Source organism: Heterodontus francisci, chromosome 13, assembly GCF_036365525.1.
Source record: "Heterodontus francisci isolate sHetFra1 chromosome 13, sHetFra1.hap1, whole genome shotgun sequence".
Taxonomy (NCBI): domain Eukaryota; kingdom Metazoa; phylum Chordata; class Chondrichthyes; order Heterodontiformes; family Heterodontidae; genus Heterodontus; species Heterodontus francisci.
In genome coordinates, this window is record NC_090383.1 from 1,896,540 (window position 1) to 1,919,291 (window position 22,752).

The 22,752-nt window shown below is 40.2% G+C and overlaps 1 protein-coding gene across 5 annotated transcripts in view; it reads left to right on the forward strand.

Moving 5' to 3' along the window:
• ehbp1 (EH domain binding protein 1) overlaps nucleotides 1-22,752 on the forward strand; it is a 438,779-nt gene that overhangs the window by 220,628 nt on the left and 195,399 nt on the right. For all 5 annotated transcript variants that reach the window (XM_068044229.1, XM_068044225.1, XM_068044227.1 and 2 more), the window contains 2 exons: nucleotides 17,141-17,319; nucleotides 18,148-18,196. In XM_068044229.1, coding sequence (XP_067900330.1) covers nucleotides 17,141-17,319; nucleotides 18,148-18,196 — 228 coding nt within the window. The remainder of the gene's footprint in view (nucleotides 1-17,140; nucleotides 17,320-18,147; nucleotides 18,197-22,752) is intronic.

The window sequence follows — 22,752 nt, forward strand, 5'->3', positions numbered from 1 at the left end:
TCTGGTTGCTGGCTGAAGGGGTCTGGTTGCTGGCTGAAGGGGTCTGGTTGCTGACTGTTGGGGTCTGGTTGCTGACTGTTGGGGTCTGGTTGCTGGCTGTTGGGGTCTGGTTGCTGGCTGTTGGGGTCTGGTTGCTGGCTGTTGGGGTCTGGTTGCTGACTGTAGGGGTCTGGTTGCTGACTGTAGGGGTCTGGTTGCTGGCTGTAGGGGTCTGGTTGCTGGCTGTAGGGGTCTGGTTGCTGGGTGAAGGGGTCTGATTGCTGACTGTAGGGGTCTGATTGCTGACTGTAGGGGTCTGATTGCTGGCTGTAGGGGTCTGGTTGCTGGCTGTAGGGGTCTGGTTGCTGACTGTAGGGGTCTGGTTGCTGACTGTAGGGGTCTGGTTGCTGACTGTAGGGGTCTGGTTGCTGACTGAAGGGGTGTGGTTGCTGGCTGGAAGGTGATTGCTGTTCACAGGCTTCCTGCTGGACGCAGTTTGATGCAGGGCTGAAGTGCTGGCTATCCTTTAAAGATGCCATCAGCACTCCTTTCCGCGTCATCTGATGACATGGCCAATGTCTCGAGGGCCACTTCTAGCCGCTGTGTGGCCGGCCACCCTGCCTGCTGGCCATTAATAAGCCAGCCAGCACAAGATTCCAATGGGAACGGGATTTGGAGCAGGAGGGCCTTCGCCACCCCCTTCCAGTTCTGCCTGCCCTTTCCTGCCGATTTCCATGAAATCCCAGCCAGTGTTTCAGAGTGATGACCTTTCATCAGAATCCGTTTCTTCCCCCTCTGTTACTACGGAAGGGGAGATTGAGGTCTTGCTATGCTACCTGATGTTGACAGGGAGCCGTGATGGCTCAGTGGATATATTATCACTGGACCTCCCATTGCAACACCACCTAGTTAAGTAATGATGTTTTAAAATTGGAATGTGCATAGGAAATATTCGCATCGCAAGTTGATTGGCACATGTGCTCTGTGTAATAATTGTAATACGTTGTAAATAGATGTAATGCTGGGAAAAGGTTGGTGAAGGTGATGGCTGAAAAAAGTCTGTCCAGAGAGGTTGGAAAGGCTTTCCTGAAGTAAGCAATGGGTAGTTAATATAAACAATATATTATATAATACATGACAATAAAGAACTGTCACATTTCAGGGGTCATTACACTAGATATTTTCGCAGATTCAGCATTACCAGTCACTCCCTTCAGCAGACCATGCGTCCACTATAATCTGGAGTGCATACTTTTCTGCCCAATATCCAGATAGTTGATAACATATGCCAAGGATGAAGATAACCTTATTCTGTATCAAGGGCCATGTGATTGCACCTGTCTTTCTGAACAGCAGATTGGATAAATATTCATCCTTAATCAAGATACAGACATTGAACAATAAATGAATTTATTTAAGTAAGATAGATGAAGGAACAGTGCCTAGTTTAACACCATCTATTTCCCAACACTCTGCGCTTATCAATGATACAACTCTCCTTCCTCTATTAACATAGACCTTTAAACAAAAGTCCACATACTGTTAACTTACATTATAGTAACTTCACAGACCAAGCCAGCTGCAAGTTTCAAACTACCTGCCTGTGGCATGACAATATAAATCTGAGACGGTCTCTAACCTGCACTGCTAACCACAGAAGGCTTCAGCCAATCAAACACCCCGCACTCTTCTCCGGCATCTCAAGAAGCTATCTCTCAAAGCTATGACCCCAAGTAAAGGCCCTTCCTTTCAACTCTTGCAAATCCTGAAACAAATGCAGCAGACAATATATCTCATGATTTAATTAAAACAATAGCCTTTCATCAATATTGAATTGAGGCAATGTCTCACATTGGCCTAAAAGGCTTGTCATTTACTGACCAGGCTGGTCTGTTAGCAGCAGCTTACTATTGTCCTCAGGTTTATTAGTTTGCTAGCATGAAGCATGCTGCAGCTGATTTATCTAGAACTAAACTGATGCATTTTTCTTTGAAAGCTACGCTGTATGATACTGTTTCAACCCCCTACATATGGATTGTTGTTTTTTTTAAAATTTGAAGAATTGGCACAGGCAAGACTTCATTTTGTCTCAGGGATAAATCCCAGTATCAGTGTGGATTTTATGATCCCACTGGATTTGCTATCAGTAAGAGGGAAGCTAAAGTAAATTACTAATTCATGTGTTTTATAATAATTTTCACATTCCTAGGGCACCCAAAGCATTTTGAAACGAATGAATTACTTTCAAAGTGTAATCCATGTTGTGACGTCAAACGCAGAAGCCAATTTGCATCGTAAGTCCCCACAGCAATGAGTTAAATGGCCAGGTAATAGGTTTTGGTAGTGTTCTTTGTGAAGAAATGTTAAGCAGGACTCCTGGAGAACTCCTCTGCCCATCTTCAAATTGTGCTGTTGTATTCATCCACCTGAGCAGACAGGCAAATCCTCTGTGTAACTTCTCATCTAAAAGATGGAGCTCTCGCTTAGTATACCCTGAAGTGTGAGCCAAGACTATGTACGCAAGGAGTGTACTGGGAATTGAACCCACCATCCTCTGACTCCCAGGCGAGAAAGCTACCATTAAGTTATTTATCAATCGTTAATAGATTTTTCTTGGCACAGATTTCCCCCTTATGTCAGGATGCTGTCATATGTAGAATTGTGTTTCCAAAGATAGTCATCTGGCATCAAGTTTACATGGGCATAAAATTGCAAACTTTCTGAGAAAATGCTATTTATTTAAAAGATACTTTTGTTAAAATATCATTAAAATATTTCAACAATTCAGATTTATTTAATTTTCCAACAAAATATGTAATATAAACGAAACCAGCTTTTTTACAGTGAGAGCTTCATCTGATCAATGTAATTACTCATCCATGTGTCTCTTTTAAACATATTAACATAATCACTTGGTGGTCGACTAGGAAATAGTTAAAACTGTAATGTACCATAATTACTGTTACTTTTAGTGTATAGATAGAAGGAACTCCATTCATTCATTCTTTTTAGCAGTAATGGTTCTGAAGACATGTTATCCTACTTTTGAAATGGAATTAAATTTGACGCTAATATGGGCTGCATAATTAACACTGCTGTTTGCTGATATTGACTCTTGGTTCTTGCCTATGCAAGAATCAGAAACCAAGGCTGATGAGCACAGGTCAGTTCTGTGATTACACAGTGTGTAGTTCTGTTTGTGACAAAAATTAATATGCAAGCTTCTTTAACTCTTACAGATATATAATTAATGTTGTAATACTTTCTGCATATATGGGAACACAATACCTTTCAATATAACTATAATTGAGAAACAAAAAATGAGGTTTTGTTTTGTTATGTATGTTCTATTGCAGTTATATAGTAAGCTAATGAACATCATCCAGCCTTAGTTAGGTAACTGTACTCAATATTGTACAAACAGGAGCTCTACCTGTGTGCATTTTTCGGTTTCTCCACAGATGCTGCCAGACCTGCTGAATATTTCCAGCACTTTCTGTTCTTATTTGCATTTCTCAGTAGGTTGGTTTGGGGACTCTTGAGTATGGCGTTGGGTTTCCATATGTGATAAACATCTGACTGACCAGCGAAAACATAGTCTGTATCAGTAGGAAATTTTCTGAATGCAGATTTTATGTTTTTGTTGCTCAGAAGAGTACCTTTTATTTCATTTGGAAATAATTAGGGAATTGATTCTGTAACCCAGCTAGTTCTAGCTTCCTGCATCCTTTCTCCGGATTAGCTGGAAAGGCAATTAGAGCTGCAATCTGCTCAGCTTCCAGTGTTTCTGGTGGGGCAGCAGGGTTGGTGTTGCATTTGAAATTAAAGCAAACTTATTTTTGTTATATAGTTGGTGGATTGTTGGTTAAATAGCAATATTGTCTACTTCAATTATATCAGTGTCACTTATTTATTCCACCTCTATTGGTTCCCTGATTTTTATGAAGTGCATTCTATGGCTGGGATTATACAAAGCTCCTGGCATCTGGCTCCGTGGCGGGGGCAGGGGGGTGGGATGGTGCCGGAGGATTGTTCCAGCAGCAGCCCGCCACAGAGCCCAACGCCAGGAGGGCTGGGCCTGATCTTCTCGGTGGTGACGAGGCTCCATAGCAGTCCCCCCATGCTGGGCGACAGGACCCAGATTAAAATATTCAAATTACCAGTATGCATGTATTTAAATAAAATTGACTCCGATCTTGCCATCGGGCCGCGATCTTCTGAGCGGCAGCTGGCACTCATGTGCCTTCAGTTTCTCGTCTGGGGAAAAGCAGGCACCACAGTGATAGAGAAGGGAAGAACTTAAGATTTTTAGTGCGGGGGTGGGGGGACGGGGTCAAATTTACATTAGTGTAGGAGATGGTGGGAAGGGATGACCTGTGCATTTTGTTTAGTTTGGGTGGGTGGGGAAGAGAAGATCAAGTGTGGAAGTTAAGTCCTTTTGGGGGGGCAGGGAGAGAGGGCAAATAATTAATTTAATTTTTATCGGGGGGTGGGAAATGGGCAGCAGATTTTTAATCAATACGGTGGGGTGGGGTATAACTTGAAAAATTTTAATTAGTCGGCAGGGCTTTAAAAATGGTGCCAGCACCTGCACACAAGCAGCTGACGCCATTGGCGGCGTTGGAGAGTCCGCCCCCCCCCCCCTTATGTGAATGGGGTGGGGGGGGGGGGGGGGGGCAGCCCGACCAGCACATTATTGTGGGCTGCTGTGAGGAAGATCGCAGCGGCCTGGCGGTGTGCATTTTTGTTTCCAGCGGAAAGTGCATAAAATCCAGCCCTATATGTCTTGGTGCTTTACTGTGTTTAAGGTGATTATAACAGGAAAAAATCTGCAAAAATAAATTTAAAACAAAAAGGGAAAAAATATGAACATTGAAATTATTTTTCCATGTGCTGCACAGAAGTGAATACTGCATTAGTTCAAATATTGTTCACTTAAATTTCATACTGTACAGAAACATTCGCCTGGTTATCACTGAATAATAAACAGTGTAATAGTTGACTAAGACTATCCTCATTATGACCAAGGTAGCTTCTCAGGAAAACCTGTTGTAAATTGAGCTTGTATTGATGCAAAAATATGAATGAATCCCCCCCCCCCCCCCCCCCCACTCCCCCAAAATACAACAATAAAACTTGTGAAGATGCTAATGACAGTTGATGTGTTTTTCAAAAATGTAATTAAGATTATATCCAGTGGTCATTACCTTGAGGAAAGCTTTAGTTAAAATTATATAAGTCCTCTGAGTCTTAGAATATTTATGCTTTCTTGTGAAGGCAAAAAATTATCTGTCATTGTGCATCTATAGATTTGGTATTAAATTCTTGCATTTTTATGTGGTTAAAATTTACTTTGTCCTGTCGTCACTGCCTGTAGTGGTTTTGAATGACACGGCAGAAAGAATTGGTAACATTAGCTTAATCTGAGCTTATCCTGTCCCTAAAACACAGGTGTGTGGGCTTAAGCCCAATTGAGGGTTTTCCTCCGTAATGCCGAAAAACAGATAAATATTGTTCTTGTGGTTAAGATTCATTGATAATATGATTCATCTTGCATTTAAATATGATAAATATTTTTCTCCGGACCCTTGTAGTGCTCATTTTTAGAATTAATTTATTTCGCTACTTGAAATATTTTCTGAATTTTCTGTTATGTCAGCATAGTTGATTGCAATGTGCAAATTCCTAGTTTATAATTTAATTTATATTAAAATGTCCATAGTTCCATACATTAACATAGTCTTGCTGATATTAGTAGCGGGAAATAGGTTCTATTTCTGTTTGACAAAGTCTGTTAGATTACGTTGTTGAAATATGAACAGCAAGCACTGTTTTTTTTTAAAAAAGGTTTGGAATTATATTGGGCTTGCTGCTGTGGTTTGACATCATCTGAATCCCATGTTCCAAAAGCTGCCTTGCTAATAATTATTCTCGTTCTTTTTCACTGTTTTCAATTTTAATGTTGGTTGCCTTTAATTGAAATTGGGCTTGCAAAGTCATTTTTTTAAATAGAAGCCAGTTACTCTGTCATATCAAATTCGAGTCATATGATCCACTCCTTATGCCCTACCTAAACTAACATAGAATCACCATTGTTCTTAAACTTTCTTCCTATCCCACGCTAGAATCTAGAATTTTAACCTTAAACTAGTATTGTCATACTTTTTAATACATGAAATTTTACCCAGTTTCCTTCTGTTAGACAGCACCTGTTGGTTTTAAAACTGATCTCAAATTTGCATCTGGCTCTTAAACTATTGGATATTTATGGTACTAGAGTTTGACAGCAAAATAATGGGCTATAGTAATGCAACTAATTGCTGAGCTCTCCCAGTGGCTTAGTTGATTAAAACATTAACCAGTTTTAAACTGAGCTTTATAGATCAGAAAGTCAGTGCAAGCTAACTGATCTCAGGCAGGGAAGAGTTGGAAGTACTGCATTAGCTTCTATACCGCTGGACTGATTGACCGAGATTCCTGCTTCACATTGCTGTTGTGTGACTGTTAATGGAAATTGCACACTTGTGAATGCTCGGTGTGGATAGAACTTGGGTCAGCAGTGATTCCCTCTGTGATGGAATACTGTCCACATGTAACTGCTATTGGTACCCTGCCATTCCCATGTATAAGCATTGGCTTCAGCAAGTCCAGTCCTATTGTCTGATCCCATATATGTATTTCCAGCAGGAATCACTGTCCTGATAAGCAATCAAGAATCCTGAATGATTTTTCCTTTTCTAACCTAGAGGTTTTTAAACCAATTGTATTTCCTCTACCATCACCTTGGCTGAGATTGCAAACTAAATTTAACTCAATGCCTACCAAATTGAACCTGGGACTGTTCTGATCTGTGTGACTCAGCCACTCAGCTAAAACAAAAACTGAGCCATTGGAGAAACTTCGAGGCTGGATTTTAAGTTTTTAGTGGCTGTAAGAGTGGTGCAATATTTAGCCTGCTTGTGTTGTTGCCCTGCTGCTAATGGTAAAGATCAAATTGCCATTAGCTTCCAATTGTTCTTTTCACTGCTGCTGGAAGAGAGCTGCCAGTAACAATAACTTGCATTTATATAGCACCTTTAACATGCAAGGTGCTACTTCTAGTACTTCGAGAAGACCATAGTGAACAGGTGCTAACTAAACCAGGTCGCAAGTCCTGACATCAGTGGATTGTTGTACTACGTGATGTCACTGAGCATAAAGACTAGAATGGTTCTGGGCTTGGATTTCTGGCCTAAAGTAATTTACAGTGACAAATGTTTCTTCAGCATTTCATGAAGAAATGAATGCATTTGAACACTGGTGTAGCTTTATCATGTGTTTCTATCCTAGGACCAGTTCAAGCAGCAGTTTTGCTAAGTGTCTCAGTACTTGTGTGCTGGGAGGACTGCTTTGTATATATTTTGAGGCTTTTTTTTTAAAGAGTAAGTGGTATAACAGAGAAACAGGATAGTTTACAATTTTGTATCTTGTTTCTGTATCTGCTCTGGAATGGTTTGTGCAGACTTGCAAGTGAGAAATGCCGTTGTGATCTGTACAGGAAACCAGAAAGTAGTCGTCATCTCCAATTCATCGTGGAGGGTAGAGTTTCCACTTGGGCACAATTGGCGAAGCAGATACAAGAAGTTTCCACTCAAACTCATTTGCATGTCATTGAACACAAAATATGCTATGAACCAGTGCAATAGGGCAGCATTTTAAAATTAAAAAAAAATGTTAGTTTAAAACTATTCCCTGATTATATTTAAGAACATAAGAAATAGGAGCAGGAATAGGCCATGCACCCTTTTGAGTCTGCTCTGCCGTTCAGTAAGATCATGACTGATCTGATGTGGCCTCAACTCCACTTTCCAGCCTGCCCCCCATAACCCTCGTTTCCCTTGTCGATCAAAGATCTGTCTAACTCAGCCTGGAATATATTCAATGACCCAGCCTCCACTACTCTCTGGGGAAGAGAATTCCAAAGATTAATGATCCTGAGAGAAGAAATTCCTCCTCATCTCCGTCTTAAATGGGAGACCCCTTATTCTGGAAGTAACTTGGTGTAGTTTGATTATAACAGCTGAAAATGGGTTGACACAACAAATAAGCATTTTCAATCACTGTGTCAATCCACTACCTGTGAGTAACCTAATTTTAAATTACAGAAAATGACTTTTTAAAAACTAGACAGAACCAGTTGTATTGGGGTACAGTAGTTAGTTTCTTAGTAAATTAACAATTTCTGTCCGATTCTGGACGCAACATTTTACGAAGGATGTGACGGCCACAGAGAGGGTGCAGAAGAGATTTACGAGGATGGTTCCAGGAATGAGGGATTTCAGTTATGTGGATAGATTGGGGAAGCAGGGGTGTTGTTAGAGCAGAGAATGTTGAGAGGAGATTTGATAGAGGTGTTCAAAATCATGAGAGGACTGGATGGAGTAGATGGAGAAAAACTGTTCCCACTGACAGAAGGGTCAAGAATCAGAGATTTAAAATGTTTGGAAAAAGAGCCAAAGGCAACATGAAAAAAACCTTTTAAGTAGTGCGTGGTGGTGATCTGGAATGCACTGCCTGAGAGTGTGGTGGAGGAAGATTCAGTCGAGCTTTTCGTAAGTGAATTAGATAAGTACATTAAGAGAAACAAATTACAGGTCTACGGGGAAAAGGCAGGACACCGGGACTAGGTGAGTTGCTCTTGCAGAGAGCTGGCACGGGCTCGACAGGCTGAATGGCCTCTTTCTGTGCTGTAACCAGTCTATGCTTCTAAAAAGAAATTATATTCAAAAGCTTTTAAAACATGCCTGTTAGTGATTTCTGCACCGGAAAGAACCAGCTTCATTTTTAGAATATCCTCAAAGATCTGCAGCAGGGTACAATTAGCAAAAACCCTCTGGTGACTAATTCCATCTGGGGACATGGCCAGTTTTCGTGAGCTTTTAATGCAAAATATCATGGAAACTCTAGTGCTGAACATAATTTGTGCTTAAAATTCTGAAATCTTTCGTGCTGGTTATGCCGATTTCAGGTGAATTGAGCCAGAAAAACCAGTACAAGTGAGCGAAAGCTCCAGACTATTGTATTTACCATACCATTGAGCACAGTACCACTTCAAAGGGAGCTGTAAAGTTGGCCACTTTTGGTAATGTGAAGACCTACCAGAGGCACCAGCGACACTTCAGTGACCTCACTGTTGCTGATGTCTGGGCTGTCAACTGCTACAGCACAGTAAATCCCTATATTAATCTGCATGTACACTGAGGTTAATTTTATTTTCTCAATTTTATACAAGTTGTTCTAAGTTCTTACACATGCAGAGTAACCTGAATTCTTGATTGCAGTAGGAGGTAGTATGCTTGTAGTTATTATTAACCACCCAGTTGCAGTAAGTTCAGACATGGTCCCGTAAATATAATTTTTTTTGGAAGTACTGAATATCCCTTCTTATGACGCTATTTGTTAAACTGAATAGAAATGAAAAAACAGCATTGTAATTTAAATTCTGTTGAATGCACGTTAGAGAAGATCTTTCAGTGAATGAAAGTAAATTACTTCATTTTCTTGTAATGTAGAATTACTATTAGTTGTAGTTTGTATCAAAATATTCTATGTTTAGAACTTTCCTGTCCTTTCAATCTACCCACCTGTGTTGTGTTTGTGCTTCATGTCACTGGCAGAATTATTGATTGGAAGCCTTTACTTCTAAAACTTGTTTGTGGTATCCAGATCAAGATGCGTCACCTTATGCTGCATTTATTTTGCCACTGAATGCAACCCCACTTCCATTAGTAGTGCTGTTAAGTAGAAGGGGCAACTGGTATGCCAAACCTGTGCTAAAGGGGTGTTTTTTTACCAGTGCAGTTAATGGCTTGATGGTAATATGTGCAGTCTCACCAGAGGCAGATACCACCATCTTTTCTGGGTGCTACAACACTAGTAGCTTAGCCTCCCCATATAACCTACCTATGTGGTTTTGCTCACAAGCTTGTATGTATCTTCATTCACCAACTGGCAGTGAAAAATTACGTCCCAGCTCATAACTATAGTTCAGCTGCTGTGCTGATTCTGTGGAATAAATGGGCTGATTCTGCAGCACCGGGATAGGAGTTTCAACAAATGTCATGAAGCAGCTACTTGAAGGGGTTCTGCAGTATAAATGATTCATTCATTGTATTATAAATATTGTGTTCTACTGCCTGCTGCTTAGGTTGACACCGTTCTGGGAAGAGTCAAAGCTGGCAGTGAGGCCATGTTGTTTATTATATTAAGTTTTCTAATGGTATCCTTAGCCTTGGAAGAAATCAGAGTGAATCCCCAGGACTGTTTCAACATATATAAAGAATCTCTGGGAGTCTGTCAATATTTGCATCAAGTTTCCCGAATTATGCCAGTGTTTGCAAGGGGATCTGCTGTGGTGTATTAGTATTTCCCAGGAGTCCTTGGGAGTGTGCCAGTATTTGCAGAGAGTCCAGATACAGTAAGTTTTGATAACCTGTAGCTTACAATATAGGAGTCTAGTATTAACTTTGTGGAAGACTTTCATTATACTGTCCTATATGGCCAAGCAGTAGTAAAACTATTTAGTTTCATAAGAAATGGGTTATGTTGCAATCAATTATTTGCTAACAGATTAGATGCTGTGATTCCATTTGCTCTGCTAACTCTAATGAAATCTGGATATCTTCTCGGTCTCGGAGCATGTTCTAACAGCAGTAGCTATGCTTAGTACAGGTGGCAGTTCGTGGAGTTGTTTTATCTTTTAGGCTAGATTGTGTTTGTCTCCTTCAATGTTCACTGAGTTTGTGCAGTTAGTGGCTGAACTACACAAATGAGGCATGTCTGGATTGATCCCTGGATTATGCTGAGTTAGCTCATTTCAGCTGGGGCAGCACAAAGGAAGTTAGAATTCACCTCCACAGCTAGGAGATGAGGCAAATGAGATGAGCTCACCACCACCTTCTCAAGGGCAATTAGGGATGGGCAATAAATGCTGGCCTGGCCAGCGATGCCCACATCCCATGAATGAATAAAAAAAAGGGAAATAGGGCAGGATTCCCACTTCTGATCCTTATTTGATGGCTGCTGCTGGAAGGGTATGTGTGTGACAGTCAGTTCAGGGCAGGATCGTAGGATCGAGCTTGGCTGTCATAGCCATGAAGAATGACTTCTAGTGGCTGGTGGGCATGGAATTAAACTCCAGAAAAGAGTTAGATGCTTTCAGGCCAAAAAGGAAAGTGGGATTAAACAAGGGAAAAAGTTGCTTCTAGTGATAGTTTTATGTGAATCTATGGAATTTCAACAGAACAATCAGGATTGTGATGATCATTGAGAATGGATTGGTGAGGTTTATCACTAACTGTAACTGCTCAAAATATATTGTGGAAGAAGCAGTTCCTTAGTGTCACTTTGGTGAAACTAGAATTCAAATAACACTTTATTGTCACTCTGCTTTTTATTCTATCATCTTAGAAAACAGAATCACAGTTGTAACTAAGTAAAACATTTTTTTTTATAATCAGCTATAAAATAAATGCTTAAATGCATTAAATGTTGACATTTAAACTCCTCTGTCCAACACGGTAAAATTCAATTTCACGAAAACATTGATCTCCAAAGCGCACACAGGTTTCTAAAGGCAATCAAACTCAACAAATATGATTTAACATTCTGTCTGTTAATGTTGGAAGATATTTAAATTATCAACAGGGTGTTCCTGAGTTATTTTGTGCATAATTTGATAAATTGTACCACATGAACTTTTCCATAAACTCTATCACAAAAATCTTACAACATTAGTTGTCATTTTTGTTAGAATGAGAAATAACTGAAGATATGTAAGTTATTAGGGTAAATTAGAGCCCCCATTCCAAATGCAACATTACAGTCTCTCACTGGTGATAGATTTTCTTAATGTTTATTTTGGATATGTAGTTCACATCACTATTATATTGGTTGAGAGAACAAAAGCAAATTGGCTTATAGTTGCTGAGCAGTGTAGGACTATGGCAAGAATATAAATTTCAAATAAAAAGTTGAACCCAATAAAAATAGATGGAATATTACCATATGAACATAGACTTTTAAAATTTATCATTTGGGTAGATCTTATTGTTAATTACTGAACACTGTTTATTGATTTTGTTATGACCGACCACTCCAGTCAAAGCCCCCAATCAAAATATACGATTCTGATTGTGGTGGGAGAAACGCATTGTTAATTCAATCCCGTCCCTCCACAGATCGCCTAACATATCATTTTAAACTTTCCAAATTAAAGACCCAGCCAAATTGTACCATCTATTAACCCCCGAATGAGGCTAACCAAACCAGGTGTCTTTAAATCAACAAATTAACTGTTTAATTAGGAAAACTATATTCTTAAACTAAGAAACAATATTTAAAATAGAAGAAATTAATGTCCTTGCAAATTTACAGTCCAATGTTGCTTGAAGTCCTTAAAGCCTTCTGATGGGGGAGAAAGGTTCTTCAACAGTAGAACAGTCCATAGTCTAATTTCAGCAGTAGGTGATGCTTTCCTTTTCCAGCGATGAATTTCAACAATTAACAACTTGCAAACACTTTCAATAGAATCAATCTGACTTTAGAGTTTTTGAGGGATAAAAGATTGTCACAGTCTAACTTCCCTTCCATCAATTTAAATTAGCAGAGATCTCTGTTTTGGCTTGACGTTTTTAGAATTTTGAGAGATAATAAATAGACTAAATCCTCTTCCTTCAGTTTAAATGGTCTGTTTCTCCTTGCAGGTGCTAACACACAGCTGTCCCTCTGTGTCCCCAGATAGAAGAGTCTATTTTCAACTAAAAAGCTAGTTCAAAAGATAATTGCAACATTGTATATCCGGTCCTTGGTCCCTAATGGCTGTTGCCGGGTAACCAGGATGCATTCTTTGAAGCTGGTTGGTTCCCTCTCCATATGCTTGTATCTAACGGCAACTAAAATGCACTTTCTCTAACTGCTGAGGCCTGCTGGTTCTTAAAGCAATATGACTCCTTTGCTGTCTTAAAGACACACCACATATTTCCCGGAGGGAAAAAAAACTACAGGTTCATAACAATTTGAAAATTTACTGCTATCACTAACACAAAGATCAGATTTTTGAAGAGTGAGGGCCTTAGGTGTAGTACCTTTGGCATATTTCCATGTAGAGTTTAAATACTGATTTGTGGAGAGAACTGAAGAGCTAATGTTGCAGGTGTGGAGCCTTTGTCAGAACTGGTAAATATTAGAGTAACAGCATGTAAAAGAAACAGAATGAAGCGGAGTTGGAGAAAACCAAGTAAACACACAGACAAGCAGGAATAGAATGACTTTGGGAAACAGAAGATGGATAAATGGTTGAAGTTATAGCAGCATGAGACTATAGGAGATGTAATGAGAGAAGTTAAAGACAATTACAAGACACAGCTAAGTGAATAGCTGAGGCGATAATCGTGGAGAAGAAGACAAGTAAAAATGAAAGCCTAAGGTGGCAAAGCAGGAGTTTGGAAGATGAAAGCAGGTTAACAGAGTGTAGGTGGTTCTGTCAGCGAGTGATTCTGATAGTGGCATCCTACCCCAAGTACAACTTGCTCTTCACTCCTCTGTGAAATACCAGCACACTTGTTCCTCAAGTCAAGGGTATCTCTGTGGAAGTGGGTTGGGAATTGAAGTGGCAAATAAGAGCTCAGACAGAATGGAGGCATTTGCTCTCCCCAATGTAGAGGGGACTGTACTGTGAGCTGGACATAGTGTATTAGATTAGAGGAACTGCATGTAAATTACTGTCTTACCTAAAGTGTTTGAAGCCTCAGGTAGTCGCATGACTGGAGATGAATGGGAAAGTGTTGCATCTCTTGTTCTCTCGGGTAGATGTCGGGAAAGACAACTGATGGCGAAAAATGAACAAAAGTTTCACAAAGAACAGTCCCTTTGGAAAGCAGGAAGGAGGGGGGAGCATTTTGGAAGTGATAAATAGTGGCAGGTGATCTTGTTAAAAGCAGAGTTTGGGGTGGGGGTGGGGGGGGGGTTGTTGGGGTGCGGCAGTGGTGAAAGGTGACACTATCACTATAATGAGGGAAGAGTTAAAGGCAAATCACAGAAGATAGGATGTGCTTAGTCAAGGTTCTTGTCTATCTACCAAGGGAAGAACCCTTGGCTGAGGAAAAAGGACATTTTATAAGCTTCAGTGTGGAGCTGGCTGACCTGAGTGTTTTCAGTATTTTCTGGTGTTTTTTCTGATGTGCAGCAGCTGCAGTTTTTTGCTTTTTATCTGGTACTGCATGCAACATAGAATCAAAATGATACAGAACAGGAGGCCATTCAGCCCATCGTGCCTGTACCAGCTCTTTGCAAGAGCAATTCAGTTCATCTCACTTCCCTGCTCTGCCCTCATAGCCCTGCAGATTTTTTCCTTTTCAAGTATTTATCCAATTCTCTTTTGAAAGTTATTATTGAATCTGTTTCCACCGCCCTTTCAAGCAGCGCATTCCAGATCACAGCAACTCACTGCGTAAAACAATTTCTCTTCATCTCGCCTCTTTTGCCAATTATGTTAAAACTGTGTCCCTCTGGTTACAACAACTTGTATTTATGTAGTGCCTTTAACATAGTAAAATGTCTAAGACGCTTCCCAGGCGCAATTATCAAACAAAATTTCACACTGAGCCACGAGATATTAGGATGGGTGACGAAAAACTTACTCAAAAAGGAAGGTCTTGAGGAACGCCTTAAGAGAAAAGAAGCAAGAAGGCTTAGGATGGGCTGACCGTGGTGGAGCAATTAAAATTGGGGATGTCCAGGAGGCCAGAATTGGAGGAGCACATCGATTTCGAAGGGTGGTAGACTGGAGGCGATTAGAGACTGGGAGGGGTCAAAGCCATGGACGGATTTGAAAACGAGGATAAGAATATTGCTTGACTATTGATATATATATATATTTAAAAATTCTATGCACCTAGGATTTAACTGAGAAAAAGAGCTCTTTATACATTAAATGCGGAACTGATCTATAGCAACCAATTTTTTAAAGAATTTATTTCCCTTATTAATTGTGTATTTAAAATGCTTAACAGAATACGTTCTGCAAAAAAATACATGGACCTAAGGTGCAGGTCAGTGAATTAGCATTGTTTGTTTTAGTAATTAGAGAAGGTGAGATGTACTGTTTACAACTGCCTAACAATTAATAGGAGTTCTCGGTTTATTTACTTAGCGACTTGTCTGACATTTATAAAATGAAAAAGTACCTGGCTGAAACTGCTTCAGTGTAGGTAATATGATCATCAGACGTACAGCGAGTTCATTATAAAGGAATATGGGCTGACACCCAGCACACTAAACCTGTAGTAGCACTAGCTAGCCATATGAGGGGGTTTTATGTCCAAAAGAGCTAAATCAGTCTGACTCCTAACCTATCTGACTTGAAAACTACACTGCCACAGATCATAAATCTAAAATACTACTCCATAAAAGATGTTGCATATCTATTGTCTGCTTTTGTCAACCGTTGAAGGAATACTTTTATTTAACAGTTAAAGTATTCTGGCTATCTGATCTTTGTATTTATTTGTCAAAAATCCGAATTATATTTGAATTTAACTAGTTGATGACCAGATAAAATGGAAAGCAGAATTGAGCTTTCTGATATTACTAATCTATTTATTGACCACCAGCTATTTCTGCCAAGGTTCGCAACCTTATAATATTCTTATACTTGACATTCATCGCAACATTCCTTTATTAAATTGAAGCATTTTCAGCTTCATATATTGCTTGTGGATATAGTGCACATTTACTTTGCCATCTGTTCTGAATCACTTGAACCAGATTTCCTGTGAATTGTATTTTCTGATTAGACTTCTACATTCTTTTGAAAAAAATCCTGACTGGTTTAACATAGTCTTAAATAGAAAATAAAATTTGATCATAAAAACTGAATAATAAATATTTTCCACCAATGGAAAAGGTAGATTACAAGGAACATATCTTCAAAGCATATAGGCAGCATTCAAAATTAGTCCTAGGAATTTATCTTGCTAATATTTTAATGTTATTTTTTCAATTTCATTAGAATGATCATAGAAACTGTTTTAGTGCAGTACACTCCTTTCAAATTGCTGGTCAATATTTTTTTCTCAAATATCGCAACACATTATCTGGGTAATGTTTGCTGATTGTGGGTGCTTGCTGTGTACAAATTGGCTGCCATGTTTCCTACATGACTACAGTGACTATGCTTCAAAAGCACTTGGCGATGTCCTGAGGTCGTAAAAGGGACTATAGAAATGCATCTCTTTCTTTCGAAATACCATTGAGGAACTATAAGTACATTTCAATCAGTAATGTTTTAATAAACAGTGCTGTTGTAAGTGATTTGTATATTGGTACAGTGATTTATACATTATGTGCATGTTTGACTTATAGTGGACCTTTTTATTGCATTCAAAACATTGGGGACACAATTACCCATGTGAATGTGATGCTGCCTTACACAAAATAGTTTTGTTCCTTTGGTTTGCAAGGGTACATTGTAAAAGAATTTTGAAAACAAAACCGTGTAGGCGTAATGAATAATGCCCAGCATGTATTACTGCTGTGTGTAATTTTGATACATGTTTGGACACTGTTATCCATATGTTATCTTTTATTTAGTATATGTATGTAAAATTTAATAGCACAAGCTGTGTATAAACTGGAATAGAATATTTCTACACTGTAGACAATATCTTTAAGGTAGCAAAATATATAAAGAATTGCGGCTTAGATTGGTCAACACCAGATAGAAAAGATGTGCATGGGTACATCTTCATGTACTTTATCTTTGCATTCTGGAGTTGATATTCAAGTGAAAAGGTTACAAAATATCCCAACTGTATTATAGGTAACAGGAGCTGATATAGGAAAGGCCTTCAACCCTGAAATGCCATGATAGTGCATCACCTAGTGTAGTTTTTGGCTTGCTGCTGCATACATACCTAGAGTCCTGCACTGACAGTTTGCTTTAGAGCTCAGTGCCAGCAGCTAGGATTTTAGATGATGTGTGATTCTTATCTGTAGCAATGTTTATCAGAAGCCGACAGCTGTTTAAGAATGAAGCAGACATCAAAAGATTCTAATCATCTGGTTAGGTCAATTAGTGTTAATTTTCATAACTTTGTTATTCTTATGTTTCCTTTTTCCTTAGCCAAGCCCAATCCCAAGTCCAGTTCTGGGGAAAAAGCCAAATTCTACTCAATCACTGCTTGCCTGGTGCAAAGAAGTGACAAAAAACTACAGAGGAGTGAAAATTACAAATTTCACCACGTCATGGAGAAATGGATTGGCTTTCTGTGCGATTCTGAATCATTTCCGGTCAGACTTAATGTAAGTAATGACGTTAGCTCAACTAATGAAACAGTTCACTTGTGTACCATTTGATTCCAATAAGCTTGGAGTGAAATTCAACATCACTGGGGGCGCATAACAGGCAGTAGCAGATTGCTGTTCCGTTTTACATCTCTGCTGATCGAAGACTACAGACAGGAAAATGGGGCAGGGCGTGTACTGGGGTGGGGTGGGGAGGAATGTGAGGGGGGGTGGGGGATGCATAGTGGAGTGAGGGGGCTGTAACAGGCAGGGGGCATATAGTGGGGTGGGGACTGTCGCAGGACACCCCTTTTGTGCCTCTGCCACCCCCACTGTCTCTTCATCTTCACCCCAAAATGATTGATGCCTTTTTTACTCATGTAATAGAAACCCCGTTCATTTACAAACCCATTTTTTTCTCACTTTGTCTTTGCATTGCTAAAACAATGTTAACTTTCCTTGGTAACCTGTCACATAGAACTGTTTTCAGGAAATTAACAGATAAAATGTTGGTATTGAAATGGATAAGACAAATAAGCTTTTACCCCTCTGTGCACTGACAGCAAAGGATTACTGCATGTTAAATGTATTTTAAAAGGCAAGCCTCTGGTGTTTACCTCTTCACTTCACTGGTAGATGGAAATGCTTTGGGGGAAAAATTTGATTTTATGGTTACTTTTATTTTCCACTCTGCTTGTTTTGTTGATTGCTTCACAATGCAATCACGACTTGCTATACAATGTCATTATTGCTATGAATATTTCCCTGTTGTATCTTTTGCTTCATTTAAAGTGAACACTAAATACCCATTTGCTTTCTCGACCTCTCCTCTTCCCCCTCCCCCAGTGACTACAAATCTCTGAATCCTCAGGATATTAAAGAAAACAACAAAAAGGTAAGAACAGCCACAGAAAATGACATGTCTGCAATTTTGGTTTCGCCAGTGCTCTTTTAGTAATCCCTCGAAGGTGAGGTTGTTTTGTAAGGTTATAATTGCTGCTCGCAGAAGGTAATCTCCCCTGCAGTTTTATCTGATGCATTATCGACTCCTGTTTGCATTGGTCACAAACGTTTTAAATCTTGTGGAAGAAAGTCTCTGTAATACAGATATACCTTGCTGTGGCTTTCATCCATGTATTATTGAGCAGATTTTTTTAAAAGGTGAGAGTTTTAACAGAAACCTTCATCTGTTCATTGCATTGCTATTTCTATAAATTTTATTCGTGCTTTGAGTCATTAAATGTGGTATAACTCAGTTTTGAGAGCTATCTTAAACAGATTTTACCCTTTGTGCAGTTCATTTCTTCCTTCTGCTTTTGCCTCTTGAGAGCTACATTGAGTATCTCAGTTGCTTCCTGCAGGTTTATTTCCTGTCTTCTCACAGTTCTGACTGATAACCCCTACTGCCCTTGTTTGGAATGAATGCAAAATGGAGAACAATGCCTGTGTATAGTAACCATGCAAATGCATAAAGTTTCTGACATTTCCTCCTCCTAACCAATTAACACAACATCTGAAAATGAATGAATGCTTTCTTTGAGACCAGAATCTTTCTCCCTTCTCTCCATTTACCAGTTAAAATGAAGTTGCAGGTGATCGTTGCAAGGGCAGTAAAGGTTAAATTGAAGGAACGGCTCTGTTATGCGAAAGGCAATACCAGGTCAAATCATAACCTCTGTTTCAGTTCATTGAAATCAAGAGGCAAGTGCATTTTTTAATGACTCCGATGCATATTAATTAGAAAATAAGATGTGTTTCATAAATTCTAATAGCTTCTCACAATCGGTTATTGAAAATACATGGAATCTACTTTCAATCTGATCCTGGCTGACGTTAGTGCATTGTGTATTGAGAAATATTTAGAGTTTTGCCAGTAGTGCTGCTGTTGATAGACAGCATTGATGTCTGTCAATCAACCTGTCATTGCTATATTGGAAAGAGTTTTGCAGGAGGAAAATATAAAGCTTTTTAAACTGAATTGTGTCCATTCTTGCACAGCTTTCAGGAATTAGGAAAAGGGAAACAATTCTAATAAGTATTTCACATTGAAGCAGACATTTTTAATTGCATTAAATATTTATTTTGAACTTCAGTTACTAAAATTCCACTTTGTTCCCTGAAAATGTATAAGTTTAATATGTAGCACATTTTAAATTAGAGAAAAAAAAGTATTTGTTCATTAGCCATTACTTTAAAATGATATTTGGATTATTTATCTCCTTTTTTAAAACTTAGATCATTTTAATTCCTTTAACTATCTGCTTTTCCACCCCAAGGATATTATTCTAAAGAGGAATTTCCTCAACCGAGACACACTTAGGTAGAGACGGAGAGTGAAAAACATATACACAGATGTTACATTCTGATCTGTACCAGTTGGGAGGGCAATACAGATTATATGAATATTAGTTCTGGGGGGGGTTCTTGGAAAAGTGGACTTAAAAGTGAAAGAAATTGTTCCCTTTAAACCAGTTTTCTTCCTGCCTGCGCAGTGGTGTATAAGGTGGAGTATAGTTTGCGCTGCCTGACACCACCCTTTAAGCCTGGAGCTCATCTGTTGGGGCCCAGTGAACTGGAACAGCGGCAGCGAGGTCTCCACGCTGTAGGGTTGGATTCCGAGTTTCCCTCTCCTAGGTGGTTTGCCGACTAAGGCTTGAAGGGACCCTTCTTCCCTTGCTATTTTATCAATAGCTGGTATACCAACAATCGTAGTCCACGCAACATAGTGTGGAATGCCTTTGGTCCAGAACATGATGGTCACTTGAGCAGCTTGGAATCCTTCCGCCCTGGCTGTTACCTTTATTTATTTTTGTTTTATTTTTTATTTCAAGATACAGCACTGAAACAGGCCTTTCGGCCCACCGAGTCTGTGCCGACCAACAACCACCCATTTATACTAACCCTACAGTAATCCCATATTCCCTACCACCTACCTACACTAGGGGCAATTTACAATGGCCAATTTACCTATCACCTGCAAGTCTTTGGCGGTGGGAGGAAGCCGGAGCACCCGGCGAAAACCCACGCGGTCACAGGGAGAACTTGCAAACTCCGCACAGGCAGTACCCAGGATTGAACCCGGGTCGCTGGAGCTGTGAGGCTGCGGTGCTAACCACTGCGCCACTGTGCCGCCCAAGAAAGACATCCGCCCAGGTGGTGTCATGCTCATCCTTTCTCCCCTCACTACGTTCTGCCTGTCAGCTGAGACAGTGTGGTGCTTGGAGCCAGCAGTGAGAGCTGGGTGTAGATGAGGACCAGTGATTCCAGGTCATCCTACAAATTGGATGCAGCTGACTGAAAATACAAGGGTATTACCTCAATCTGAACACCCCATACTCCCCTTTAAAGCCAGTTTAGTTTGCATATAACAAAATGAGTGTGCAGAAACTCTTTCACCCCATTACCCATCCGCCCACTCAAGGAATAAATTACCAGAATGTTATTGCGAGTATAGAATCATAGAACCATAAAATGGCTACAGCGTGGAAGGAGGCCATTCGCCTGTCATGTCCTTGCTGGCTCTCTGCAAGTGCAACTCAGCTAGTTCCACTCCCCTGCCTTTTCCCCATAGCCGTACAAATCTGTTCTGTTTGGATAAATCTCCAGTTCACTTTTGAATGTCGTGGTTGAATCTGCCTCCACCACACTGTCAGACAGCCCATTCCAGATCCTAACCACTCGCTCCATTTTTCCTCATGTCGCCTTTGGTCCTTTTGCCATTCAGCTTAAATCTGTGTTCCCTGATTCTTGACCCTTCTAATGGGAACAGTTATTCTTTCTCTACTCAGGTCTTCAAAATCATGAGGGGTCTAGACTGACAAATCTCCTCTCAACCTTCTCGTAGCAGAACAACCCCAGCTTCTCCAGTCTATCCACGTAACTGAAATTCCTGTTCCATGGAACCATTTTCGTAAATCTTTTCTTACCTTGTCCGATGCCGTGATATCCTTCCTAAAGTGTGGTGCCCAGATTTGAACACGATACTCCAGATTAGCCTGAATCAGTGTTTTATACAAGATCACCATAATTTCCTTGCTTTTGTACTCTATGCCTCTATTTATAAAGCCCAGAATTCCATATAATAAAAGCAAAATACTGCGGATGCTGGAAATCGGAAATAAAAACAAGAAATGCTGGAAATACTCAGCAGGTCTGGCAGCATCTGTGGAGAGAGAGAAGCAGAGTTAACGTTTCAGGTCAGTGAGCCTTCTTCAGAACTCCAGACTTCGTATGTCTTATTAACCACTTTCTAAATCTGTCCTGCCACCTCCAAAGATTTGTGCACCTATACCCTCAGGTCCCTTTGCTCCTCCACCTCCTTTTGAATTGTATCCTTTATTTTATCAAGAAATACTGGAACCACTCAGCAGGTCTGGCAGCATCTGTGGAAAGAGAAGCAGAGTTAACGTTTCGGGTCAGTGACCCTTCTTCGGAACTGACAAATATTAGAAATGTCACAGGTTATAAGCAAGTGAGGTGGGGGTGGGGCAAGAGATAACAAAGGAGAAGGTGTAGATTGGACAAGGCCACATAGCTGACCAAAAGGTCATGGAGCAAAGGCAAACAATATGTTAATGGTGTGTTGAAAGACAAAGCATTAGTACAGATAAGGTGTTAACAGACTGAATATTGAACAGCAGCAATTGCAAACATGAAAAAAAACAGTGGGTAAGCAAACTGAACAAACTAAGATGAAATGAAATAAATGCAACAAAAAAAGATTGTAAAAAAGAAAAAATAACTAAAAATGAAAGTAAAATGGGGGGCTGTCATGCTCTGAAATTATTGAAATCAATGGTCAGTCCGGCAGGCTGTAGTGTGCCTAATCGGTAGATGAGATGCTGTTCCTCGAGCTTGCGTTGATGTTCACTGGAACACTGCAGCAATCCCAGGACAGAGATGTGAGCATGAGAGCAGGGGGGAGTGTTGAAATGGCAAGCAACCGGAAGCTCAGTCTGCTTGCAGACTGAGCGGAGGTGTTCCGCAAAGCGGTCACCCAGTCTGCGCTTGGTCTCCCCAATGTAGAGGAGACCACATTGTGACCAGCGAATACAGTATACTACATTGAAAGAAGTACAAGTAAATCGCTGCTTCACCTGTTTGGGGCCTGGGATAGTGAGATAAATGGGCAGGTATTACACCTCCTTCGATTGCAGGGGAAGGTGCCATGGGAAGGGGATGAGGTGGTGGGGGTAATGGAGGAGTGGACCAGGGTTTCGAAGAAGGAACGATCCCTTCGGAATGCTGGGAGGGGAAGATGCGTTTGGTAGTGGCATCACGCTGGAGTTGGCGGAAATGGCGGAGGATGATCCTTTGGATATGGAGGCTGATGGGGTGGAAAGTGAGGACAAGGGGAACCTGTCACGGTTCTGGGAGGGAGGGGAAGGGTTGAGGGCAGAGGTACGGGAAATGGGCCGGACACAGTTGAGGGCCCTGTCAACAACAGTGGGG